This window comes from Phacochoerus africanus, chromosome 2 (assembly GCF_016906955.1).
Source record: "Phacochoerus africanus isolate WHEZ1 chromosome 2, ROS_Pafr_v1, whole genome shotgun sequence".
In the NCBI taxonomy this organism is placed as follows: domain Eukaryota; kingdom Metazoa; phylum Chordata; class Mammalia; order Artiodactyla; family Suidae; genus Phacochoerus; species Phacochoerus africanus.
Window position 1 is genome coordinate 18881903 of NC_062545.1, and position 22285 is coordinate 18904187.

General features: G+C 36.8%; 1 protein-coding gene across 1 annotated transcript in view; it reads right to left on the reverse strand.

Moving 5' to 3' along the window:
* The window catches only part of ADGB (androglobin), a 160083-nt gene that overhangs the window by 41156 nt on the left and 96642 nt on the right, over positions 1 to 22285 (reverse strand). Inside the window, exons 21-26 of the mRNA XM_047769989.1 lie at positions 17355 to 17490; positions 16593 to 16730; positions 14815 to 14908; positions 9528 to 9662; positions 8853 to 9006; positions 5113 to 5300 (exon numbers count right to left, since the gene is read on the reverse strand). Of these exons, the coding sequence (XP_047625945.1) occupies positions 5113 to 5300; positions 8853 to 9006; positions 9528 to 9662; positions 14815 to 14908; positions 16593 to 16730; positions 17355 to 17490 (845 nt within the window). The remainder of the gene's footprint in view (positions 1 to 5112; positions 5301 to 8852; positions 9007 to 9527; positions 9663 to 14814; positions 14909 to 16592; positions 16731 to 17354; positions 17491 to 22285) is intronic.

A 22285-nucleotide genomic window follows, 5' to 3' on the forward strand; every position in this document is an offset into this window, starting at 1 on the left:
AAAATCCTGGAAATATTAGTGCTATTTGAGACTTTGGCAAAAGATCCCCATAGGCTATAGTAAAATGAAGTAAGTATAGGAAGTTTATTATCATCACACCCCAGACAGGAAATAGAACTTATTATTTAGATAAGATAAGCAGTCATAAAACTTGATAGATTGCAAATTATTGTCACATCAAACCTTTCTTTCCATTTTACCCTCTTCTCCAGCTGGACAAAAAGCACAATTGGCAGTAGCTTTCAAAACTTCTTTGAATCTCAAAAATACAGAGAAATTAAAAGTAGTACCTCTCTCCTGCACTCTCACCCTTTAATCATGCCAGTTGGGAACCTCTTGCAAAATGACTGAAAATGAGCTGTCTAATTCCTTTCCAACTCCTTCCTTAAAGAGTTTTTCTTGTTCTGTTGGTTTGTTTTTTTCTCATTTTAGGTGAATCCGTGCAAAAACACAGGACTCTATCAACTATCAATTTCTCTAGAAATTTGCTTCTCTCCTCTACCTTCAATTTCCCCATTTTACTCCTTCTCGGCATTGGATTTGTACCTGAGCAGGTCGCATTCATTTAAAAAGAGATCAAAACAAAACAAAAAACAAAATAAAATAAAGCGAAACCTTCAATCAACCCTGCTGTCCAGCCTCGGCTGTTATTTCACTCCCCAGCTCATAATGTAAGAGAGTTTTACGTCCATTGGCAGCCTCCTCACCTCCCACTGACTCACAACACTGCTCTTCCTCCAGCCAGGGTGCTGAGCTTGGTTTTGCCACTCTTTCAAGCAGCTTGTCATCGCCCAGATAGAAACCTCAGTTCTTATCTTCCTTGATAAGGTTTGAATTTGACAAGGTTGAATCAACCCTCATTTCCTCTTTCTTCACAAACCTTTTCCCCCTGAGCATAACAACTTTTGTACCTCCTATTTCAGGAGTGCTCTTTTTAGACTTCTCTCACATGGACCTTCTCATAAATGTCAGAGAATCTTAACATTCTGTCCTGGATCTGACTCTCTTTGTACAAACTCTCCTGGGCACTTCGATGGGCAGGAACAGAATATGACTTCCAAATCTGGGTCTCCGGCCCAACTTCCCTATGCAATGTCACTCAGACATTTTAATGACCTACCATGTTAAACAACTAAAAATGAATTAATTGTCATTCTGTTGCCCAAGTGGAAAATGGAGTCCAATAGTAACCAATAGTTTCCCCCAAGGTCAAATCCCAATCAACCAAGGCTATCAATCTTCTTTCCTCGATATCTTCAAATCCTATCTTGAATTCCCATTGTGGGTTAATGATCCTGTTGTCTCTGTCATTCATTTGATCCCTGGCCCCAGGAACGTCCACTTGCCATAGTTGTGGCCAAAAAAAAAAAAAAAAAAAAACCCTTATGCTGTAGTCCTAACTCTAGTACCTCATAGTGTCACCATTCTTGAAGACATTGTCTCCCAGAGATAATCTAGTTAAAATGAGGTCCTTTATGAAAAAAAAAAAAAAAGGAAATTTGGAAACACAGGTACAGGGAGAATGCTGCCTGAAGAGGAAGACAAAGACCAGGGTGATAAATCGACAAGTCAAAGAATGCCAATTACCAGAAACCTCTAGAAGTTAGCACAAAGCATGGAGTATTTTCTCCCTCAGTCCCCAGCAGACACTGTGGTCTCAGACTTCTAGCAGTCAGGACTGTGAGATAATACATTTCTGTCACTCAAGCCACCTACTTTGCCCACCTGTGGGCCTTTGATAGGGCAGCCCTAGAACAAGCACTGCCTAATTTCAGGTTGCCATTATCACACACCTAGGTGACTTAGAAGCTTCTACCTGGTTGTGACCACTGTCTCCAGTTATGCTCCCCTTCGTCCATTCAACACAACTACAGTCTTGTTAGTGAGCTCCCCCCACCCCATTTTCCATGCCTTTTGCGATTACATGTAATTTCACATTAATATAGTTCTAACATCATTTTCTGTTCTTAGAAATTATATTCAGAGTACTTTTTTCAATTCATACACAATATTTTAACACAAGTCTATTAATGCCACTTTTCTTAAAATTCTCCAAAGCATCTCCTTGGCTCTGTGGTAAAATCTGAGTCTCTTGCCTTATAAGCTCCTTCAGGAAAGGGCCCTGCCAACCTCTGGGTCTTACTGTCTGCTAAAGCACTCTAGAACCCCACCTTGCAAACAAGACAAATGTCTTTAGTTCCCTGAAAAGGTCATACACTCTTTAATTTCTGAACTTTCCATGTGCTAGTCAGTTCTTTCCTCATCTTCCCCCAAACTCAGCTTGACAGTGTCAGGACCAGCTGCTGGGACTAATTTAGGTGTTCTTTTCAATATCATGGCTGAGTCTATTAGAGGCCCTGCTGTGTAATACAACGTTTTCCTACCATAGTAGTTAAAATACTCTATCACAGTTGTTATTTTTAGTTACTGGCACATTTCATTCCTTTTCTCTAATTTTTTTTTTTTTACTTTCTTTCTAATAAGGCAGTATGTGAATGTATTACAAGAAGCAGATAGATTAAAAAGAGAATTCTCCAACCCTTTCACTGCCTTCAGTTTTTGTGCTTTCTTTCATTTAGCATTTTCTCTAAAATCTTACCTATAAAATATATTATATATATATATATCAATGACTATAAACATAAGAAAATATACTTGGTATATACTGTATATATTGCTCTGTAATTTAATTTTGTTGTTGATTATCTTTCATTGCAAAAACATGAGCATGTTTGTTAAAAGGAAAAATGTTTCAAAGAATAAATAAGAATTATAGTATAGCCAGAATACAACGAATTATTGTAAAAGAATTATTATACAAGAAAAATCAGCCAGAATACAATGAATTATTTGTGCATATATTGTCAAAAAGACTTAGGTTTTCCCTTTGAAAATCAACCTACCGATATATAAAGTGTCTTTAAAACATAAAATCTCTATGAAATAATAAATCTTTAGTTAATAATCAGAAATCAGAGTTCCCGTTGTGGCGCAGTGGTTAACGAATCCGACTAGGAACTATGAGGTTGCCGGTTCGATCCCTGCCCTTGCTCAGTGGGTTAACGATCCAGCGTTGCCCTGAGCTGTGGTGTAGGTTGCAGACGCGGCTCGGATCCCGCGTTGCTGTGGCTCTGGCGCAGGCCAGCGGCCACAGCTCCAATTGGACCCCTAGCCTGGGAACCTCCATATGCCGCGGGAGCGGCCCAAGAAATAGCAAAAAGACAAAAAAAAAAAAGAAATCAAGAAATCTTCTTTAACTGTAAACCAGCTATACTGGAAAAAATCAAAATCATTATAACAAAAAAAAAGAAACCTTCTTTAATATTTATAACAAACTATGCCTATTACATTTCTATTAATACTGTAGAAAAAGTAGAAAAGGTAATTTGTAACAACAGGGAATAACCAATAACCAAACAACTTGTATATTCATAAGAATGATTATTAGATAATCATGAAAAAGAGTTCACAAAAAGTCTTAGTATTGGAAATGCTAACACTATAATGTTAAGTAAAAAGGTCAGATTATAAAATTTTATGCTATGATTGTAATAACGTTAAACTGAAAACTAGAAAAATACTTTAAGAAAATACAATGATTGTTTCTAGGTTGTTTGATTATGGGATTTTTTTTTGTCTTTTTGTCTTTTTAGGGGTGCCTCCGCAGCATATGGAGGTTCCCAGGCTGGGGGTCTAATCGGAGCTGTAGCCGCCGGCCTACGCCAGAGCCACAGCAATGCCAGATCCAGCCGCATCTTCGACCTACGCCACAGCTCATGGCAACGCCGGATGCTTAACCCACTGAGCAAGGTCAGGGATCGAACCACCAACCTCATGGTTCCTAGTCAGATTCGTCTCCACTGCACCATGACAGAATGCCTATTTTTATTTCCCTAATAAGATATTTACGTATTTTCCAAATTTTCTGTGTAGAAAAATATACATTAAAGAAAAGAAAGTATTCTAACAATTTATTTAATTGAAATTTAATGAAAATTTAACAATATCTAAAGAAGGCCAATTATGTATCGGGCATATATCAATTTGTCCCACATTGATATGACACAGCTCCTGCCTCAATTGAACATTAATTCTCATGTAGGTTGATGTGAAACTAACCAGATAAAATTTGATATGTCATATTCTCAGAAAGCAAGACTTCAGAAACATGACCAGGACCAACTAGTTCTATTTCAGAGGTTTGAGTACAAAAGATTAGACTGTTGAAAATTATCATTAAAAGTGATAAGTTTTGCTAGGTGGAGAAAAGGAAACAGGATATAACAAGACAAGAGGAAAGGCATGAGCAAGATAAAATCACACTACATATATGTTAGGAGTTGGTCCTTAGCCTCATCAAGAGAGTGTGCCACATGTTGGGTGGATTGGCAAGTTTGTGATTTGGATTTTATTCTATGCCAATGGAAAGTTGCCTAAAATTTTAAAGGTAATATAATAGTAAACAATGGTTATGTAAGTGAATAAGGAGAGAGAGAGGGAATAGAGAGTAACAAGAAAAGTGAAAATAATGGAAACATGGATTCCAGAAACACAGCATTTCTGCAGACATACTATAATGAAGTCTTGAAATAGTGGAGGACACTGAGAATAAAGAGGAGGGCATAGAGATAAGAGGTATATGGGAATTAGAACCCAAAGGACAGTTTAATAAAAGAGAGTGGAGTTCATGGTGACGATATTCATGGAGAATATACAGATGAGCATGACAAAAAGGATGAGTCATAGATATGGAGAAACTCATACAAGAAAACAGTCAGAGATGGAGGAGAATATGGAGACAGTAATAAGAAGGAAGAGTGTCAGGAAAGATATTTGATGAAAGTCAAATAGGAAGAGGTCTAAGAAAGTATCATTATATGTAACATAGGTTTGATCTTAGATAACATTTATATAATCACATTACTCTCTAAGTTAATTGTTTCCAAAAGAGTATAAAATTGACATTCAAAATTCACTCAAGATTTTACCACAGAATTTATTATTTTTGATAATGTTAATATTTAAAACAAAATATTTAAATTTAAATTAAGGTATTTAATATAATAAAATATTAATATTTTAAAAGCATTGCATTTCCTTTCTGTCACATACCTGAATACAAGTTTCTTATCATTGGGTATGTAGTAGTCTCTGATTTCCTTTATGGCAAAGGTATTACATGGAAGGTCTCGAGACAGGCATGGGAGTGGGTGATAAGAACCAATGAGGCGCAGTTTCCACCGTGCAGATGACACATACATGTCACTAGTGTATGCTTCAGCCACGAATGTGTATCCTTTCTACAGGAAAGAAGAATTACACAGAAGTTACATTGTTATTAGTCTCTAAGGTACAATACATGGTTTCACAATATTAAAATGCTTTATTATCATAATATACATAATATACACGTGTTTGATAAGCAACAAAGCACTAGCATTATGTCTTGAAATCCCTCTTAAAAAGTGCCATCTTACATGTTTTCAGAGAAAATGGAAAACTCTAACACCGTTGTTTGTATGGTTCCCTAGCTATAAAACAGAGGCTTAACTGGGGTGGATGATTCATAATATTGCAGTAAGCATCTAGAAATATTAACCAAAATTCCAATACCTGTAAAGAGACTGAAATCACATAAGGACCTCTGACATTATGTTTGGGGCAAGAAGAAAAGGAAGCCAAATCATATGTGTTAAAGTATTTTTTACTTGCAAAGTGCAGACTTACTGCTGTTTTTGTCATTATTTGAGCTTGTGGTACTAATGCATTAAAGAAGCAAAACAAAATTACATGACTCTGATTTTGTGTTTGTCTAGATTCAGAGAACAATTTTGAGAGAGAATAAAAGATTTATAAAAGAGTAGGATAAATATTGGCAAGAGAAAGCCTAAAGCTAAACCTGCGATAAGGTTTTAAGAGAGGACCTGGAGATTCTAAATGACTTCAGGGCCCTGGAATAAAAGAGCAACATAATAGAGTACCAAATATTGAGAAACCTCATAGGTAAGTATTTCAAATATCATGAAATGATTTTGAAAAATTATGAAAAAAGTAGGGTTAAGAATCCGACTGCAGCAGCTTTGGTCACTGCAGAGGCAGGGGTTCCATCGCCTGCCCAGTGTAGTGGGTTAAAGGAACTTCAATATGCCATGGGTGTGGCCATAAAATTTTTTTAAAGTTATGAAAAAGATATGTCAAACAATTCTAAAGGACTGACTTGTGTAATCCTGTGGGTTTTTTTTTTTTTTTTTAACTTAAGAAACTAGCTCTGGGGACATATATTAGAAAAAGTTGACTTAAAATAGGCTATATATATGTCAAAATGCCTTGCAAGTACCAAAATGTTAATGCATTCATGGGCTACGTTTAGGTGGGCTGGAATTCCCTTTAGACATTGCATTCAGTTCTGGGAACCGTATTTTAGAAGAGACTTAGATAATTTGGAGACATGTTCAAAGATCAAGTGTCACAACAGAAGGAAAACCATACCACAAAAAAGGTGACTGAAGCTATACTTTGATTCATAAAGCTTTATATTCTCCTCATTCTCTCTATTTTGTTCTGAAAAGACCCAAGATGAGAGAGTAGCAGAGAGGAGGTATTTGAGAGAGGGAATGGTTTTGTTTGTTGCAATTCTAAATTTACAATTTAGAAGTAATGGTTGAATGGAGATAAAGGTTTATTTTGCATATTGACTTCAAATGCATCTTTTAAAGCTACCCTCAAAATTCAAGTGTAGTCTAAAAAGGGGGGTCTTCACTGGGGCTACTAAATGAAAGCCAAGCCAAAGTCTGCTGGGTGTAAATAAGAATCAGATGCTTATGTAGTTCAACTAAACATCCTTTAAAAGTCCCTACCGAAATTAACTATCAATGACTAATATAATTACTATTAGCATACTTATCTGGTGAAGTAAAGAATTTGATGACATCTATGACCTTGATACTCTCCCTTTGAATAAAATCATTCCTTTCATGTGGGACTTTCACTTTCCCACAATGAAATAAATTTTTATATGTTAAAAGGAAATCTGTGCCGAACTTGACAAACATTAAAAGAAATAACCCATCAATTGTTACTAATGTAAAGACAGGTTTATTAACAAAGAACTAGTTGTCTCCTATAGTGTTTGGTTTAATCCAAGACATTCTGCTGGAGAGAGGCAAGGTTTATCAATAAATTTCCCAAACTATAATTTTTAATACATTGCTTTCTTCTAGGACATAAACAAGGATAAATGTAATGCCAAAGGAAGTTGTCTGGAGGATCAGATTGTATTAGGTTCAAATAAATTGTTAAACACATGTTTGATATACAAAAATTGTCTTTTATTAGTAAATTATTCTATTTTTAAGTGAAATATGAACACTCCTTCAAAGGCAATTAGAAAAATAATATATTGATGTACTGACTTGGAGTTTTTCAAATTATGTTTAAGTATATAACTCCAAATATGCATAACTGCACTCAAAAATATTGTCTATCAGATTTTCTAATAAAATGTAAATGTGAATTAAATGTGCAAAATTTAATACAAACTAAAAACAGTTTAATTCACAACTTGATAATATCTTCAAATCTAGTAAAATCAGGTTGCATTATTGAGAAAATTTGTACCTCATGAAAAATAATAGAAAAAATTTAAGGTTTAGTAAAACATATATGAGATTTTAATTACAATGAGTTAGTAAAAACACTCATTGGTAAAATATAAAAACTTTTAAATAGTTATACCCAGCAATACATCTCTCCAGAGATATAAACAAATTAAATAATTTCATCAAAAATTTACCCTGATTTTTATAAAGTTGCCTAAAATCCTAAGATTTCTAAAATAGCTCAACAACAAGTGGAATTTGAAGAATAGAAATCAATTACAGGGAGTTCCCTTCATGGCTCAGCAGTTAATGAACCCAACTAGGCTCCATGAGGATGCCAGTTCGATCCCTGGCCTTGTTAGGTGGGTTAAGGATCCAGCATTGCCTTGAGCTGTGGTGTAGGTTGCAGACGCAGCTCGGATCTGATGTTGCTGTGTCTGTGGTGTAGGCTGGCAGCTGTAGCTCCGATTTGACCCCTGGGAACTTCCATATGCTGTGGGTGCGGCCTTAAAAAACAAATGAACAAAAAATTACAACCACAACACTAAGAGAAAAATAAATTCGAAGCCAGACAATTAAGGAATGGGACATCAGAGCTAAAAGAGACCTTTTGGTTTCCAGTGCAAGTATACAAACTTTTATAATACTTCTCTCTCAGAAGAAATGACTGGACACACAAAAATGAGCTTCAGTTAAATAAGGAGGCAACATGATTTGAATGAACATCAGAGATCAAGGTCTGTCATTCAGCAGGAGTAAATTCTCAAAGGAATCTGGGTAGCCCTGGAAAAGACTGGGTACGGTGGTGCTGGGGAGGGGCCCAGTGAGTGGCTGTGTGATCACAGTCTTCTAACACCTCTAGGAATAGAATGAAAAACCCAGTGGGAAGTTGAGACAACCTGCTGATTTAAAGATAGGACTGAATATGTGCTTTATCTCCATTTTCATTTTAAAGGTTTGTATGCTTTTATGATACATAAAATTTACATATGTTAATAATGGGAATTTCTAATGTTTTCCTCTTGTCATTTTTTCTTTGGAGTCAAGATGGGGTGGGGGGGCTAAAGCTGAATGTTCTAGAACTTATGTTAAGTACCTCTTGTCAAGTACATGGGACTTCCAGGGAAAGACCAGGACCCTATTCCTCCGTTAAGCAGACTGCAAACACATCTGTTCTACCTTCTGCTGGCATCGCTCAGGGTGCTGGCTTCTCATGCCATTCTTTCATTTGAGGAGAATAAATTTTATACCCACCTTATTCTTGGTATAAAGATAAGGCACCACTTTTTGGAACAACTTTGGCACTCGTTCCATTGTGTCATTGTTAACAACATGGAGCATACAGACTGGAAGTGTAGTATATATTTTGGGAACCAAAATCATATCTTGAGGAACCAAAAATGTTTCTCTGTAATTACAAAAGCATGAACTTTCCCTTGACATAAATCATAAAAAAAGTTTGAAGTTATATTTGATGCTAAGAATTAATAAAGGTAGGTTTAGAGTTACAAATAACTTAAGGGCACACATACTGTTTTCCTTTAAAATGATTATTAATACACTATTTTGTCATGCAAATGCAAGCTTTTTAAGAAATCCCATTTACAAGTAATTTGTAACTTTTACTTACTATGCTATTGCTTGAAAATTAAGTGATTTACATGATAAAAGCCTATCGATTTTTATATTTACCATACTCATAAAAAGATCTAATAATTGACTTAATATTCTTATTTTGTTTAAGAAACATGAATAAAAATTTCTATTAAATCTCATTCATGCATAGCAGATATGGAAGAGATTTTAACTAAGTCCTGAGAGCAACTTAATAGTTCATACTTTTACTACTGTCATGACTAAAACTCTCAAAATATGAATACTTCATGCCACTTAAAGGTGACATTATTTGCCAGTATATGATATCCTCACCTGAATACTATAAACCAAGTATTTGGTGGCTGGTCTGAATAAGTCACAATATAGTCAGCAAATGCAACCTTAGTTTCTTCATCTTGATAGCATGGATAAGATTCCATAGACTTGCACTTGCTCTTAAACATTAGTCTAGAAATGTAAAAATAATTTAAATACCAAGGAAAAAAGCAACTTTTAAAATAAATCATATTTACCAAAAAATGGGCAAAACATAGCATAAAATATTGCCTTTATTGTTGGCTATTCTGAGTCCATCATCAAAGAAGGGTCTATGGGGCTCGTGGCGCCTAGCACCAGGGTGCCAGGCAACACGACAGAGGAGCCTACTCCAGGTCAACCACAAAAGGTATCTCTCAAAGATGCACAAAGTTATCTGAAGTTCTTAGTCAACAGAGAACCTAATTCATGATCTAGGGAGTAACTAAAATATATAGATGGGAAATCAACAACAAAGTGCAAGTTACAAGCATGAGAAAACTAGAAGCAGGAAAACTGGGTGGGAGCCACTGAAGGTCCAGGGTTGATGTAGAGAATCAATACTAGAACAGATTTTAAAGTGAGGAGTGGATTTGGAAGAAAAGATTTAAAAATAAACCCTAAAAACAAAGGCCATGAACAAGGGGAGAGTGCCAAGAATTTTCTTTCTACATGATTTCTTGCGCAACCAATTTTCTCCTTGTTTGCTCCCTGGAAGGCGGTGGCATATTCCAGAACAGTATGGAAGTGATGAGAGAGATGTTCAGGGTCCTGTACCCCCTCCCCCCCGCCCTGTAGGAATTGGAATCAGCCTCAGCAGCACCAGGAATCTCATTCTTTTATACAACGTCTTGGGTACTAGCTGGGATGAACACTATAATGACCACAGACCATGGTTCTCTGTTGGAGGTCAAGACAGAGAGAGAGGGGCTCTTGGCTACCACAAGGTGGATGTTGGTGGGAAGCAAAGCCATAGAGAGCCCTATGGAGGAGAGGATTCACTGCCTCCATTTGATCATTGTTCTTTGGTGGTGGCAGGAAAATGATAGGCATGTATTTGGAGGGGTTTTAAAAAGCTTTTTGAAATAGTGACAAGAACAAAGACCAGGGTGATTACATATTCTGGTTTGCCTGGCGCAGTCCTGTTTATGCTCATGGTCCTGGCATACTTAGTAATAGCGTTCCCTCTTTCCCGTTTTGGTTGATAAATAACCCGATCACTCTCACCCGGAACTACGAGGTGTTGGTCTGTCAATGCAGAGCAACCCTGTCAATCACATGGGGGGCTGGCTGAGTCCAAAGGTGGGTGTGGCCCACCCAGCGCAAGAACTAAGTAGGCCACATCGGGAAGTGAATGTCATGGATCCTGCCACCATTCTAGGATAAGGGTGGGAGTTAAAGGCTTTCCCGATGGTCACTGTTCCCATCACACATTCTACTAGTTTTCATATACCTCAGGAAATTCTAAGCACTACAGGACCATCAAAATCCTCATGTGGATTATCTTGAATGTCCCACAGAGAAATACCCCTGACAGAATTGAAAGATGCAGTTTTAACTTTGCATCCTGGGACAGAGAGAAAGTTATATGGGTAAATTAAACCGTGCCCAAAGTCACCTTGGGGAAGGGTCCCTTAAGATCTGAGATGCAAAGTGAGGCTGTAGAACCTCAAAATTACTCATGTGCTAGTAATAATTATAGCAATATTTATAATAGCTAACGTTCTGTAAAGGCTCAATCTGTGATATTGTGCTAAGTCATTTTCCAGTATTACCCTAATTTAATCGTTACAGCTTTATAAAAAGAACAGTACCATGAGGTAGATACTATTATCCTTATATTACAGGTGAAAAGATTAATTTTAAGTTCCGAGCAGATAAAGAAACTAACCCCAGGTGTAGAACTAGGGTTAGCAGTAGGTCCCATCCCCCAAAATATGCTTTGACCATATAATTAATGCCTGCTAGGGTGAGGAGGTGGCTTCTGATGCTCCTAGCATTTACGTTTAAAGATCAGTCGGGCTTGTGAGTTTCATCCATTCAATAGATTCAGGTGCAGAACTCAAATTATTGAAAGAACATGGCCTATATCTGCAGTGGATAGTCACTGAGTTTCCTTCTGGAAATGATCTTGGCCATGGAGGAAAGGACACATGGAGAGGAACACCTGCCCCCCTGAAGGAGTTATCCCTGTGTTTCAGACTCCTTGGTGAACTGACCTGACTCCCTAATAGGGCAGCTTGTGTTTTTAGCACTTCCTTTACATGAAAATTAGATGTAATTTCCCAGCCAGAAATCTTCCTCAAAATGCAGAAGCAGTTTGGACAAGGAGGTTCAAGCTTTCTGGAATCTTAGGTTAAGAGGACCCCTTTTAGAGAAGTCATTCAAGCTGGATTATCAGGCAATAGCAATATTGATGGGCCAGGATTGGGTGAGGTGAGTGAGGTACTCATTCCCATGGTTGGAAAAGTACAAAGGTGGATTTTCTCTGTATTTAAAATGTTGGCATTTTATTCATCATGGAATTTTTTTCATTAACTTTAGTTTCTTTAAATTTTTATATATTTATATATATATAATTTTCTATTTATCTCTTGCTTATAAATAGAGGTCTAATTATTTTATTTTGACCTTGTATCCAGTAACTTTTCTTTAGTTCTCTCATTAATTCTAATCATTTTTGCATAGATTTGTTTGGTATTTTCTACGTATACAACTGTATTGCCTATAAACAGTGGTGGTTTTATTTCTTCCCTTTAAATCTTAGTGACTTTTATTTTGCCTTATTGTCTTTTTGCTCTTCTTAGAATTCCAAGATTATCTTAAATAGAAGTAGAAGTGTTTGGGCAGGCATCTCTGCAGAATGCTTTCAAAATTCCACCACTGAGCATGTTTGTAGTAATTAAAAAAAAAATACTAGGAGTTCCCGTTGTGGTGCAGTGGTTAACGAATCCGACTAGGAACCATGAGGTTGTGGGTTTGGTCCCTGCCCTTGCTCAGTGGGTTAACGATCCCGCATTGCCGTGAGCTCTGGTGTAGGTTGCAGATATGGCTGGGATCCCACATTGCTGAGGCTCTGGCGTAGGCCGGTGGCTACAGCTCTGATTCGACCCCTAGCCTGGGAACTTCCATATGCTGCTGGAGCGGCTCAAGAAATAGCAAAAAAAAAAAAGACAAAAAAAAATAATAATACTAGATGTCACATTAAGTCTTCTCTAACCCTAGTTTGTTAATTTTTTAAATTCTGAATTTATGTTCATTATTTTGCAAATTTTTTTTTCTGAACCTATCCAAAAAAAGGACCAAATGATTTGTTCCTTTTTTCTGTTAATGTGCTAAATTGATTAATTTCTTAATGTTAAGCCATCATTGCATATCTCAGAGGGGGAGACCCACTTGGTTGTAAGGCATTGTTTTTTATATGATTATGACTTTGATTTGCTACTATTTTATGGCCTTTTTCATCTAATTTCAAGAGGGTGATTGGTTTTCAATTTCACGTTTTTTTAATATCCTTGTTGACCTATTTATTTATTTTCTTTTTTGGCCACCTCGAGGCATTGGAATTCCTGGGCCAGGGATCAGATCTGAGCTATACTTCTGACAAAATAACAGCCGCTGTGGCATTGTTGGGTCCTTAACCCACTGTGCCGAGCAGGGCATCAAACCTTCGTCCCAGTGCTCCCAGGATGGTGCTGATACCCTTGTACCACAGTGGGAATTCCTTTTTTTCCTTGTTGACTTTTTTTTTTTTTTTGCTTTTTGCTTTTTAGGGCCGCATATGGAGGTTCCCAGGCTAGGGGTCAAATCGGAGCTATGACACAGCCATAGCAACACAGTATCCGAGCCGCATCTGTGACCTACACCACAGCTTACTGCAACGCCAGATCCTTAACCCACGGAGTGAGACCAAGGATCGAGCCCTCAACCTCATGGTTACTAGTTGGATTCGTTTGCACTGATCCACAACAGGAACTCCTCCTTGTTGACTTTTTTAAAATCAAGGTTTTAAGTTGGTAAATGTTTCTTCTTTTTTCTATTTTCTGGAAGATGTGTAGGATTAATCTTATTTCTTAAATTAACCAGTTGATCCATTTGCACATGGTTAAAGAATACATCATGCATACCTCCCCTACGAGTGTTTTATCTAGATTATTATTTTTATCATTTCTGCAGTAACACTAGAATCTTAGAACTTTTTAAAAGCTTTTACCCGACTTCTGCATTTTGTATTGCTAAGGTCAAGAATTTACTCCTACATATAGCTATTAGTCTGATTATCCTTTGAAAATAGTATGTCTCATTTCCCTTGTTACTTCAAAGGTTTTTCTTTCCCCCTTTGGTTTTCAGCAGTTTGACAACGGTGAGTCTAGGTATGGTTTTCTTTGAGTCCTTCCAGCATGGCGTCTATGTGCAGAGTCTCTTGATATTATGAGTTGATGTATTTTTATCAGTTTTGGAAATTTATCAACTGTAATCTTTTTACCTTCTGGGATTAAAATTATTTGAACGCTATACTTTCAAAGCATGTTCCATATGACCTTTAGCTCTTTCCTTATTTTCCACTTATTTCCCCCTATATGTCAGTTTGGATTTTTCTATCTCCCAGTTCACTAATTTCTTCCTTTATTCTGCCTGATTGTGTTAAGCCCATTGCAAAGCTTTAAATTTCAGTTGTTAAAAATCTCATTTCCACTTGGACATTCCACTTGACTGAGCTTTGTTAATCTAAACTTTTAATCTATTTACTCTTTCTTTATCCTTTATTTTCTTGGTCATTTCCACAAGAATTACCTTTAGAGATTTGGTCAGGTAACTCCTTCATCACTAGATGATCTGGTTTTTTCATATATATGTCTGTGTGTGTGTGTGTGTGTGTGTGTGTGTTCTCTTAGTTTGTTCAAATTACCCCATCTTGAACATGGTTTGTGGTTAGAATGCAGTCTTCCTAAACTCAATCTACTTCACATTTATCCCTGTTTCTAGAATGTTGCCCTCCAGGGCTTTCAACTGAATGCTTTAATTGTTTGCTGGAGTCCCTTCCCCAGCAGGTCCTAAACTCTATCTTTTGTCTCCTTTGTACCAAAAGTCTTCAAAAACTCCATTTTGCTTCTCCGGGATTTTCTGCTTAGAATTTTAGAAAAGCGCAACGAAGACAAACACAAGTAGTAACTGTGGAATGGAAGTTCAGAAGAAATGGTGTGTTTCAAGCTGCAGTGATTAAGGGAAAACTCAACAAATATGGTAGCATTTGAACTGAAACTTGAAGGATACTAGAGTAAGAAACATCATTAAACTGCTTCACCTTAAGAGAGAAATTGCATACTGTTCTATATTCTGTTCCAGTATGGCCCAAAGTTTTTGAAGAGTCTCTGCCACACTAGTATTTTCCTGTGTGTCTAAAAATAGCAATAAAAAATAGCAGTCAATATAAAAGTTGTATAAAAAAATCATCTTGTTCTAAAGCTCTTCTTTTACTGGTGAAGGACTTGAAACGCATGAGTAAGATGCTATCCAAAGTCAGAAACTTTACCAGCAACAAAACCATATTTAAGTTATAAAGCCATAAACCTCATCAAGAGTTCTGCTCACCATTTTACAAGGTTTCTCATTTTTAGTTTAAAAATCATAACATGCTCTTTGCTCTAACTGAAGATACTCGTCAAAGAGTTTACAACAGGAGATCACTTATTACACCAGAAGTCCTTAAGAAAGCTCTTATATCAGAAAAAATAATCCATTCAATTTTTCTAGAAAACAATGGTTATAGGATCTCATTGAGGCTTTATCTAAAGCAAATGGCTTAAGAGGAGATGATTTGGCAAGAAAAATGCAAGTCCATAGTAAGTGCCTCAAATTCACTGTGTCAGAAACTGACATTTTTTTCTAATTATTCTATTTTAATTTCTTTATAGTACTTACCAAAACCTGAAATTGGTGTCTTAATGTATTTACTTTCTATTTTATGCCTGCCACCACTAGAACACAAGATCATCAAAGGAAAAACCTTGCCAGTTTTACCAATTTCTCCACAGAATCTAGAGCCGTTCTGTACACACAAGAGTTTTTCAATAAATATGTATTGAGTGAAAGAATGCAAATGTTATTAAAACATGGTTAAGCTACTCATTTCTGTCTTTATATAGAGAAAAAAGTTCACTGTATGAATATAATTTTCGCAAGATATATGGACAAAAGTGCATTTTACTACATATTTAATTTGGTGAATTTATAATTATTTTTCTGAGAGCAAAAAAATATAAAAATCAAGGAACTGTAATATTTTTCTATCACAAAACTGCAGCATAGTTTGTTTTACATTTGTGTATCTATAGTTTTTATTGCTTAGAGGAACATTTTGAAGGTTCTCATTAAATATTTCAGAGATATTTTTAGAACAAAATATTTCCGTATACTCAAAGAATTCTATTGGAGGCTTTTTCTATAAAATGACAAAAAAAAATTGTAGAATGAAAATAATTGAATATACTTTTTGCCTCTGCAGTGTTTTATCTTGAGCTAATAAAATAGGCATTTTTAAAGAATAGTTTATTTCATATACATATTTCATTTAATAAATATAATAATGCAATTAAAATGTTTTATGCTTTCTAAACATGTCACCATGGACATATACAGAACGTCTTCATTTAATTAATTAATTAATTCACTCATTCCTTCATTTCTTTGAAAAATGGTCTAGAAATGCAAAACTATCTATGACTTAGCTGAAACCGACTGCTGCAGCATGCTGCTAGGCACTGGGGATGGACGGAGAAAAAGGCCAGGTTCTTGTTTTTAAAGAACTCACTCAATAGATGGGGAAAATACAGCTGACCGTTCACTCATTCACTTATTCAATCTTTCAGCAAGTATTTTGTGGATGCTGCACCAAATTCGGGAACAAGAGCGTGAGGGTACAGACATGCATCTTGAATTTGAGGAATTTCAGCATTTAGAGAATTAAAAATAATTAGCCAAGCCATAAAGTAGAATGACTCTAAAATACTGTTTGTTAACCCATAAATGAATATTCATCCTTATGAACACAAGTTTATCCCATAAATGACTGAAAGATTGTACCTGGTGTTCTCGCTTTCATAAGCAGTCTGACATAGGTCCCTCTCCACATGGCTTGAATTTTAATTGCTGCTGCTATTTCCTCAGGAGAATACTCTTTATCACTCGCTGGCACATTATTTTTAACGTCTACCCATTCCGCTGGAAAGAGAAAAACAATTTTTGGGCTGAAAGTTATGTCTAATCTCTCCCCCAATTTACGATGCCTTTAACCATTACAGACCTCCGACATATAAAGTGCCAAGACAATAGATGTGTTGCTATATTTAACATTGCCTTCTGCAGGTGTTTTTGTTTTTGTTTTAAGAAAGCAAACACTCTGGAGAAGGGAAATACTAAATATTGACACTTCAGTGAACTACTATTGATTCCTCTGTGAAAGTAGCAAGAAAGTCCTCTTAAAATGGAAAGAAAATGGTGCAGAGCATCAGAATAGGAAAAAATGAGGGTTACTCTGTGAAGATCAGAGAATCTTCACAGAATTCCTCGAGTTGTACTGTACAGAGGTATACACTCATGCTTTTTAAGGTCAGGAACAAATAAAACTGGGAAATTCTGGGCTTCCCTGGAAGTAGCAAGCGAGGGGACACACCAGATCTTTGGAACACTTTGAGCTTCTCAGGGCACAGCCTGGAGTTTACAGCTGTTGGTACAGACCTCTTCTGCACACTCCCCACAAATCCTGAGTGCACTTTTCTCAAATTATTTATCCTATATAAGACTAGAAATTCCTTTGTCACATAAATATCTAACATTAATCAGTACCTAAAGAAGCCTCTTCCAAAGAAGAATCAAGTGAGTCCAAGTCCAAAACCATAGCCCGGAAGGCAAATTTGAGGTTGGGGGGAGGTTTTGCTATTTGAACTTTTTTCATTAAACGCCATAAAGAATTATGAAAAACCTGAAAAAGGTAAAAATGCATTAGTATATTTTTATAAACCAAGAAAATACTATTACCTGGCCAGAGAGGCTCTAAAAAATTTGAGATACTCTAAAAATAGAAACTATACATTTCTCAAATATTCATGCCATCTAACCAAAGACTCTTTGAAGTCTCCCTCACCCAGTAAGAGACCAAAATATTTATCGTTTGACTAATTTTAACTTAAGGACATAAGGTCCTCATCTATGAGATCCTTGTGGTTTAATGCACCTTATCTGTCTAGAATTATTTGTGGTAGACAAATTTGGAATCTCTTGATTCATGGGGCATGGCTCACTGAAAAATGGCACATAACTGTGTAATGTAAAATTATAAAATGGAGATGTTTCATTACCAAAATGACTCCCTTTCGTGTAAGTGACAGATGGGCAAAAGCCCCTGACACTTTAGGGCTGGGCTAGCATCAACAAGCCATGCACAAGTAACCGTCACAACAGGGATGGTGACTCTGAAAGGGTCCATCAGTGTGGGCTCTTTCATCCAGGCTTAGCTGCCTAAACTGTCGGTACCAAAACCTGACTCTGATTATTTAATATAGTATCATCTTCCGGAGAGTCCAGTCAGTCCCTTCATGACAAGTTGATTTCAGGGGTCTTCTATCAAGGAGGGGTAGGCACCAATTCATCCTCACTAGAATTGAGACCTATCTCAAATATGAGTTTGCTTTCTCTGTCTTGGGTGCCTCTCCCAGCATTGCTTTCCAAGGGTTTACAGAAAATCTGATTTAAAGACATGGGGTCCAGCTTAACATTCCCCTTGGACTAAGTGAACATTTAACCACTGGGGAATGTCTGAGACTCATTGGTCCTAACATATACCACAGAAAGAATTGATAAAATTCCAGGTAGATTGGAATGGCATATAAAAGGCTCACTAAGAAGCCAGCCTGGTAATGACAACCAGCACAACTGAGGCAGTATTTTTTCTCTCCAGGATGCAGAATATATATACAAAACCAAAGAGCAATACCTAGTACTCTGACTGTACTAACCCACTGGGCTGCCATCCAGATATTAGAAGAAGATTAGCCTCTCTCACCATCATTTCCAATGACCCATTTTAAATAACTAGTGTTCTCTGTCCCTGTAACTGGGAGTTTCTGGATTGGAGGACCTAGTTCCTGGGGGTGGATGACAGGAAATACTTTCATGAGGGAACACAGTATGATTTAAAATAAACCTAAACTATGATATATGCATGGTTGCTTTGAGATCCTCATCTTGGTGGACAAGTAGAAAAAAAGAAACAGGAAGGAGTGGGGGAAGAATTCACCCTGATTGCCATGAGGAGCTAGGGTTTCTACTATACGATGGTGACAAGAACAATTACGTCTGCATTTGCTAGGGCACTTCTTGGTGCCTTGGCTGTGAATGATTAATTATAATAATCTCAGCCTGCTAAGAGTAAGGCATTTGAGGTCTGTACCCATCAAGATGGAAGGTCTGGGTCACCTACCAGTTAAGCAACTAGACCAGATAGAAGAAAGGAAAATCTAGAATTGGGTAACAGAGGAAAAATGTCAAATACCAATTATGGCCTCAGGACAAGCCGTAGCATGATGATTCAATTTTTTTTTTTTTTTTTAAAGCTTGTGACCACCACCAAGAACTACCACCTTGAAGACTTTTTGGATAAAATTAACTTAATGAACAACCAGAGTGGTTAAAGAGATAAATCATGGAAGATATTTTTTTGTGGATTACTCATGCCCTAGGTGAGTGGTTTTCAGTTGGGAGTGACTTGTGTCTCAGGTAGGATTCCTAGATAAAAATACAAGAAACTGTAATGGCAAATACAAATTTAAACAAAGCAAAACAAAGCAGGACTTAATTCTCACTATAGAAAATCAGGGAGGAGACTCTTCCCTTCCCTTTTCTTAGAGCATTTACTTTAGAAAACTTGTAATTTCAAGCTCTTTCTCTGAACTATATGTAAATATTTTTAAAGGCCAAATAGGTCTCAGCTTTAAGATCCAGGAATATCTTTCTCAAGGACCAGGGAGCCACTTCTTTGAAGTGTAATCATCAAGGAAGATAGGACCCCAACTTCCCAGTTTCTGTGGAAGGGGAGGGACCTGACTTTGGTGAGAGTCTCCCACCACTTTGCAGAACTGCCATAAAGATGGGAGAAATTTATGTTTCTTTTGGATAAACCCTGCTAACTAATGCAAATGGTCACCCCAGATACCAGGTGAATTAAGGATTCATTATGTGTAACAAATGGTGCCATCAGATACTTTTACTTCAGGACTAATGATCATTTATCCTGAGACTATGTATGTAATGGGCTACATCCGATGGGGTTTACAAAAGAGTGAGATTTCTTGCAGTTCCTGACGTAGCTCAGAGGTTAATGAACCTGACTAGTATCCATGAGGACGCAGGTTCAGTTCCTGGCCTCACTTAGTGGGTTAAGGATCGGCGTTGCCGTGAGCTGTGGTGTAGGTCGAAGATGCGGCTCGGATCTGGCATTTCTGTAGCTGTGGTGAGCAGCTACAGCTCCTATTCGTCTGATAGCCTGGAAACCTCCATATGCTGAGGGAGTGACCCTAAAAAAAAAAAAAGAAAAGAAAAGACAAGAGTGAGATTTCTTTAGGTCTTTGCAATCACTTTAGCATACTGTCTTTGATGTGTATCACGTTCTGGTTTAATGCTTATTCAACAATATTCTTTTTCTTCCAACTTTGTGGAGGTTTTCTTGGTTGGAAGGAGATTCTGTTTTTAATTATATCTCCATAACAATACCTTATGCCCAGTTAAAACAGAATAATAGGGAAAATAAAATTTTAGTATAAATAATGGTTAATATAAATATATCCTATATATTCTATATGCTGTTTGTTTATATGAAATTAAAATTTAACTGGGTGAAATGACTCTAGACAGAGACCTTGCATCCTTCACAAAAATTAACCCACAGTGGACAGCAGACTGAAAGGTAAAAATGAGAAAGTGTAAAATTCCTAGAAGATAACATAGGAGAAAATCTAGATGACCTTGGGCATGGCAATGGCTTTATGCATACAACACTAAAGCCACAACTCACAAAAGAAAGAATTGATAAGCTGGACTTCACTAAAATTAAAAAAAACTTCTGCTCTGTAAAGAAAATGAGAAGAAAAAGCATTTGACAAAGTCCAACATCCATTCATGATCAAGACCCTCGCCAAAGTGGGTAGAGAGGGAACATCCCTGAACATAATCAAAGCCATTTATGATAAACCCACAGCAAATATAAGACTCAATGGGGAAAAACTGAAAGCCTTCTCACTCCAATCTGGAACAAGACAGGGATGCCCACTCTCACCACTGCTCTGCAACATAGTTTTGGAAGTCCTAGCCACAGCAATTAGACAAACAAAAGAAATAAAAGGCATCCATATAGGAAGAGAAGAGATCAAACTGTCACTGTATGCAGATGACATGATACTATACATAGAAAACCCTAAGGACTCAACCCCAAAACTGCTTGAACTGATTAATAAATTCAGCAAAGTAGCAGGATATAAGATGAACATTCAGAAGTCAGTTGCATTTCTGTATACCAGCAATGAAATATTACAAAAGGAATACAAAAACACAATACCTTTTAAAATTGCACCTCACAAAAATCAAATACCTCGGAATACACCTGACCAAGGAGGTAAAGGACCTATATGCCGAGAACTATAAAACTTTAATCAAAGAAATCAAAGAAGATGTAAAGAAATGGAAAGATATTCCATGTTCCTGGATTGGGAAAATCCATATTGTAAAAATGGCCAGACTACCCAAAGCAATCTACACATTCAATGCAATCCCTATCAAATTACCCATGATATTTTTCACAGAACTAGAACAAACAATCCAAACATTTATATGGAACCACAAAAGACCCAGAATCGCCAAAGCAATCTTGAGAAACAAAAACCAAGCAGGAGGCATAACTCTCCCAGACGTCAAGAAATACTACAAAGCCACAGTCATCAAAACAGTGTGGTACTGGTATCAAAACAGACAGACAGACCAATGGAAAAGAATAGAGAATCCGGAAATAAGCCCTGACACCTATGGTCAATACATCTTTGACAAGGGAGGCAAGAACATCAAATGGGAAAAAGAAAGTCTATTCAGCAAGCATTGCTGGGAAACCTGGACAGCTGCATGCAAAGCAATGAAACTAGAACACACCCTCACACCATACACAAAAATAAACTCCAAATGGCTGAAAGACTTAAATATACGACAGGACACCATCAAACTCCTAGAAGAAAACATAGGCAAAACACTCTTTGACATCAACATCATGAATATTTTCTCAGGTCAGTCTCCCAAAGCAATAGAAATTAGAGCAAAAATAAACCCATGGGACCTCATCAAACTGACAAGCTTTTGCACAGCAAAGGAAACCCAAAAGAAAACAAAAAGACAACTTACAGAATGGGAGAAATTGTTTCAAATGATGCAACTGACAAGGGCTTAATCTCTAGAATATATAAACAACTTATACAACCCAACAGCAAAAAAGCCAATCAATCAATGGAAAAATGGGCAAAAGACCTGAATAGACATTTCTCCAAAGAAGAGATACAGATGGCCAACAAACACATGAAAAAATGCTCAACATCACTGATTATAAGAGAAATGCAAATCAAAACTACCATGAGATACCACCTCACACCAGTCAGAATGGCCATCATTAATAAATCCACAAATAACAAGTGCTGGAGGGGCTGTGGAGAAAAAGGAACCCTCCTGCACTGCTGGTGGGAATG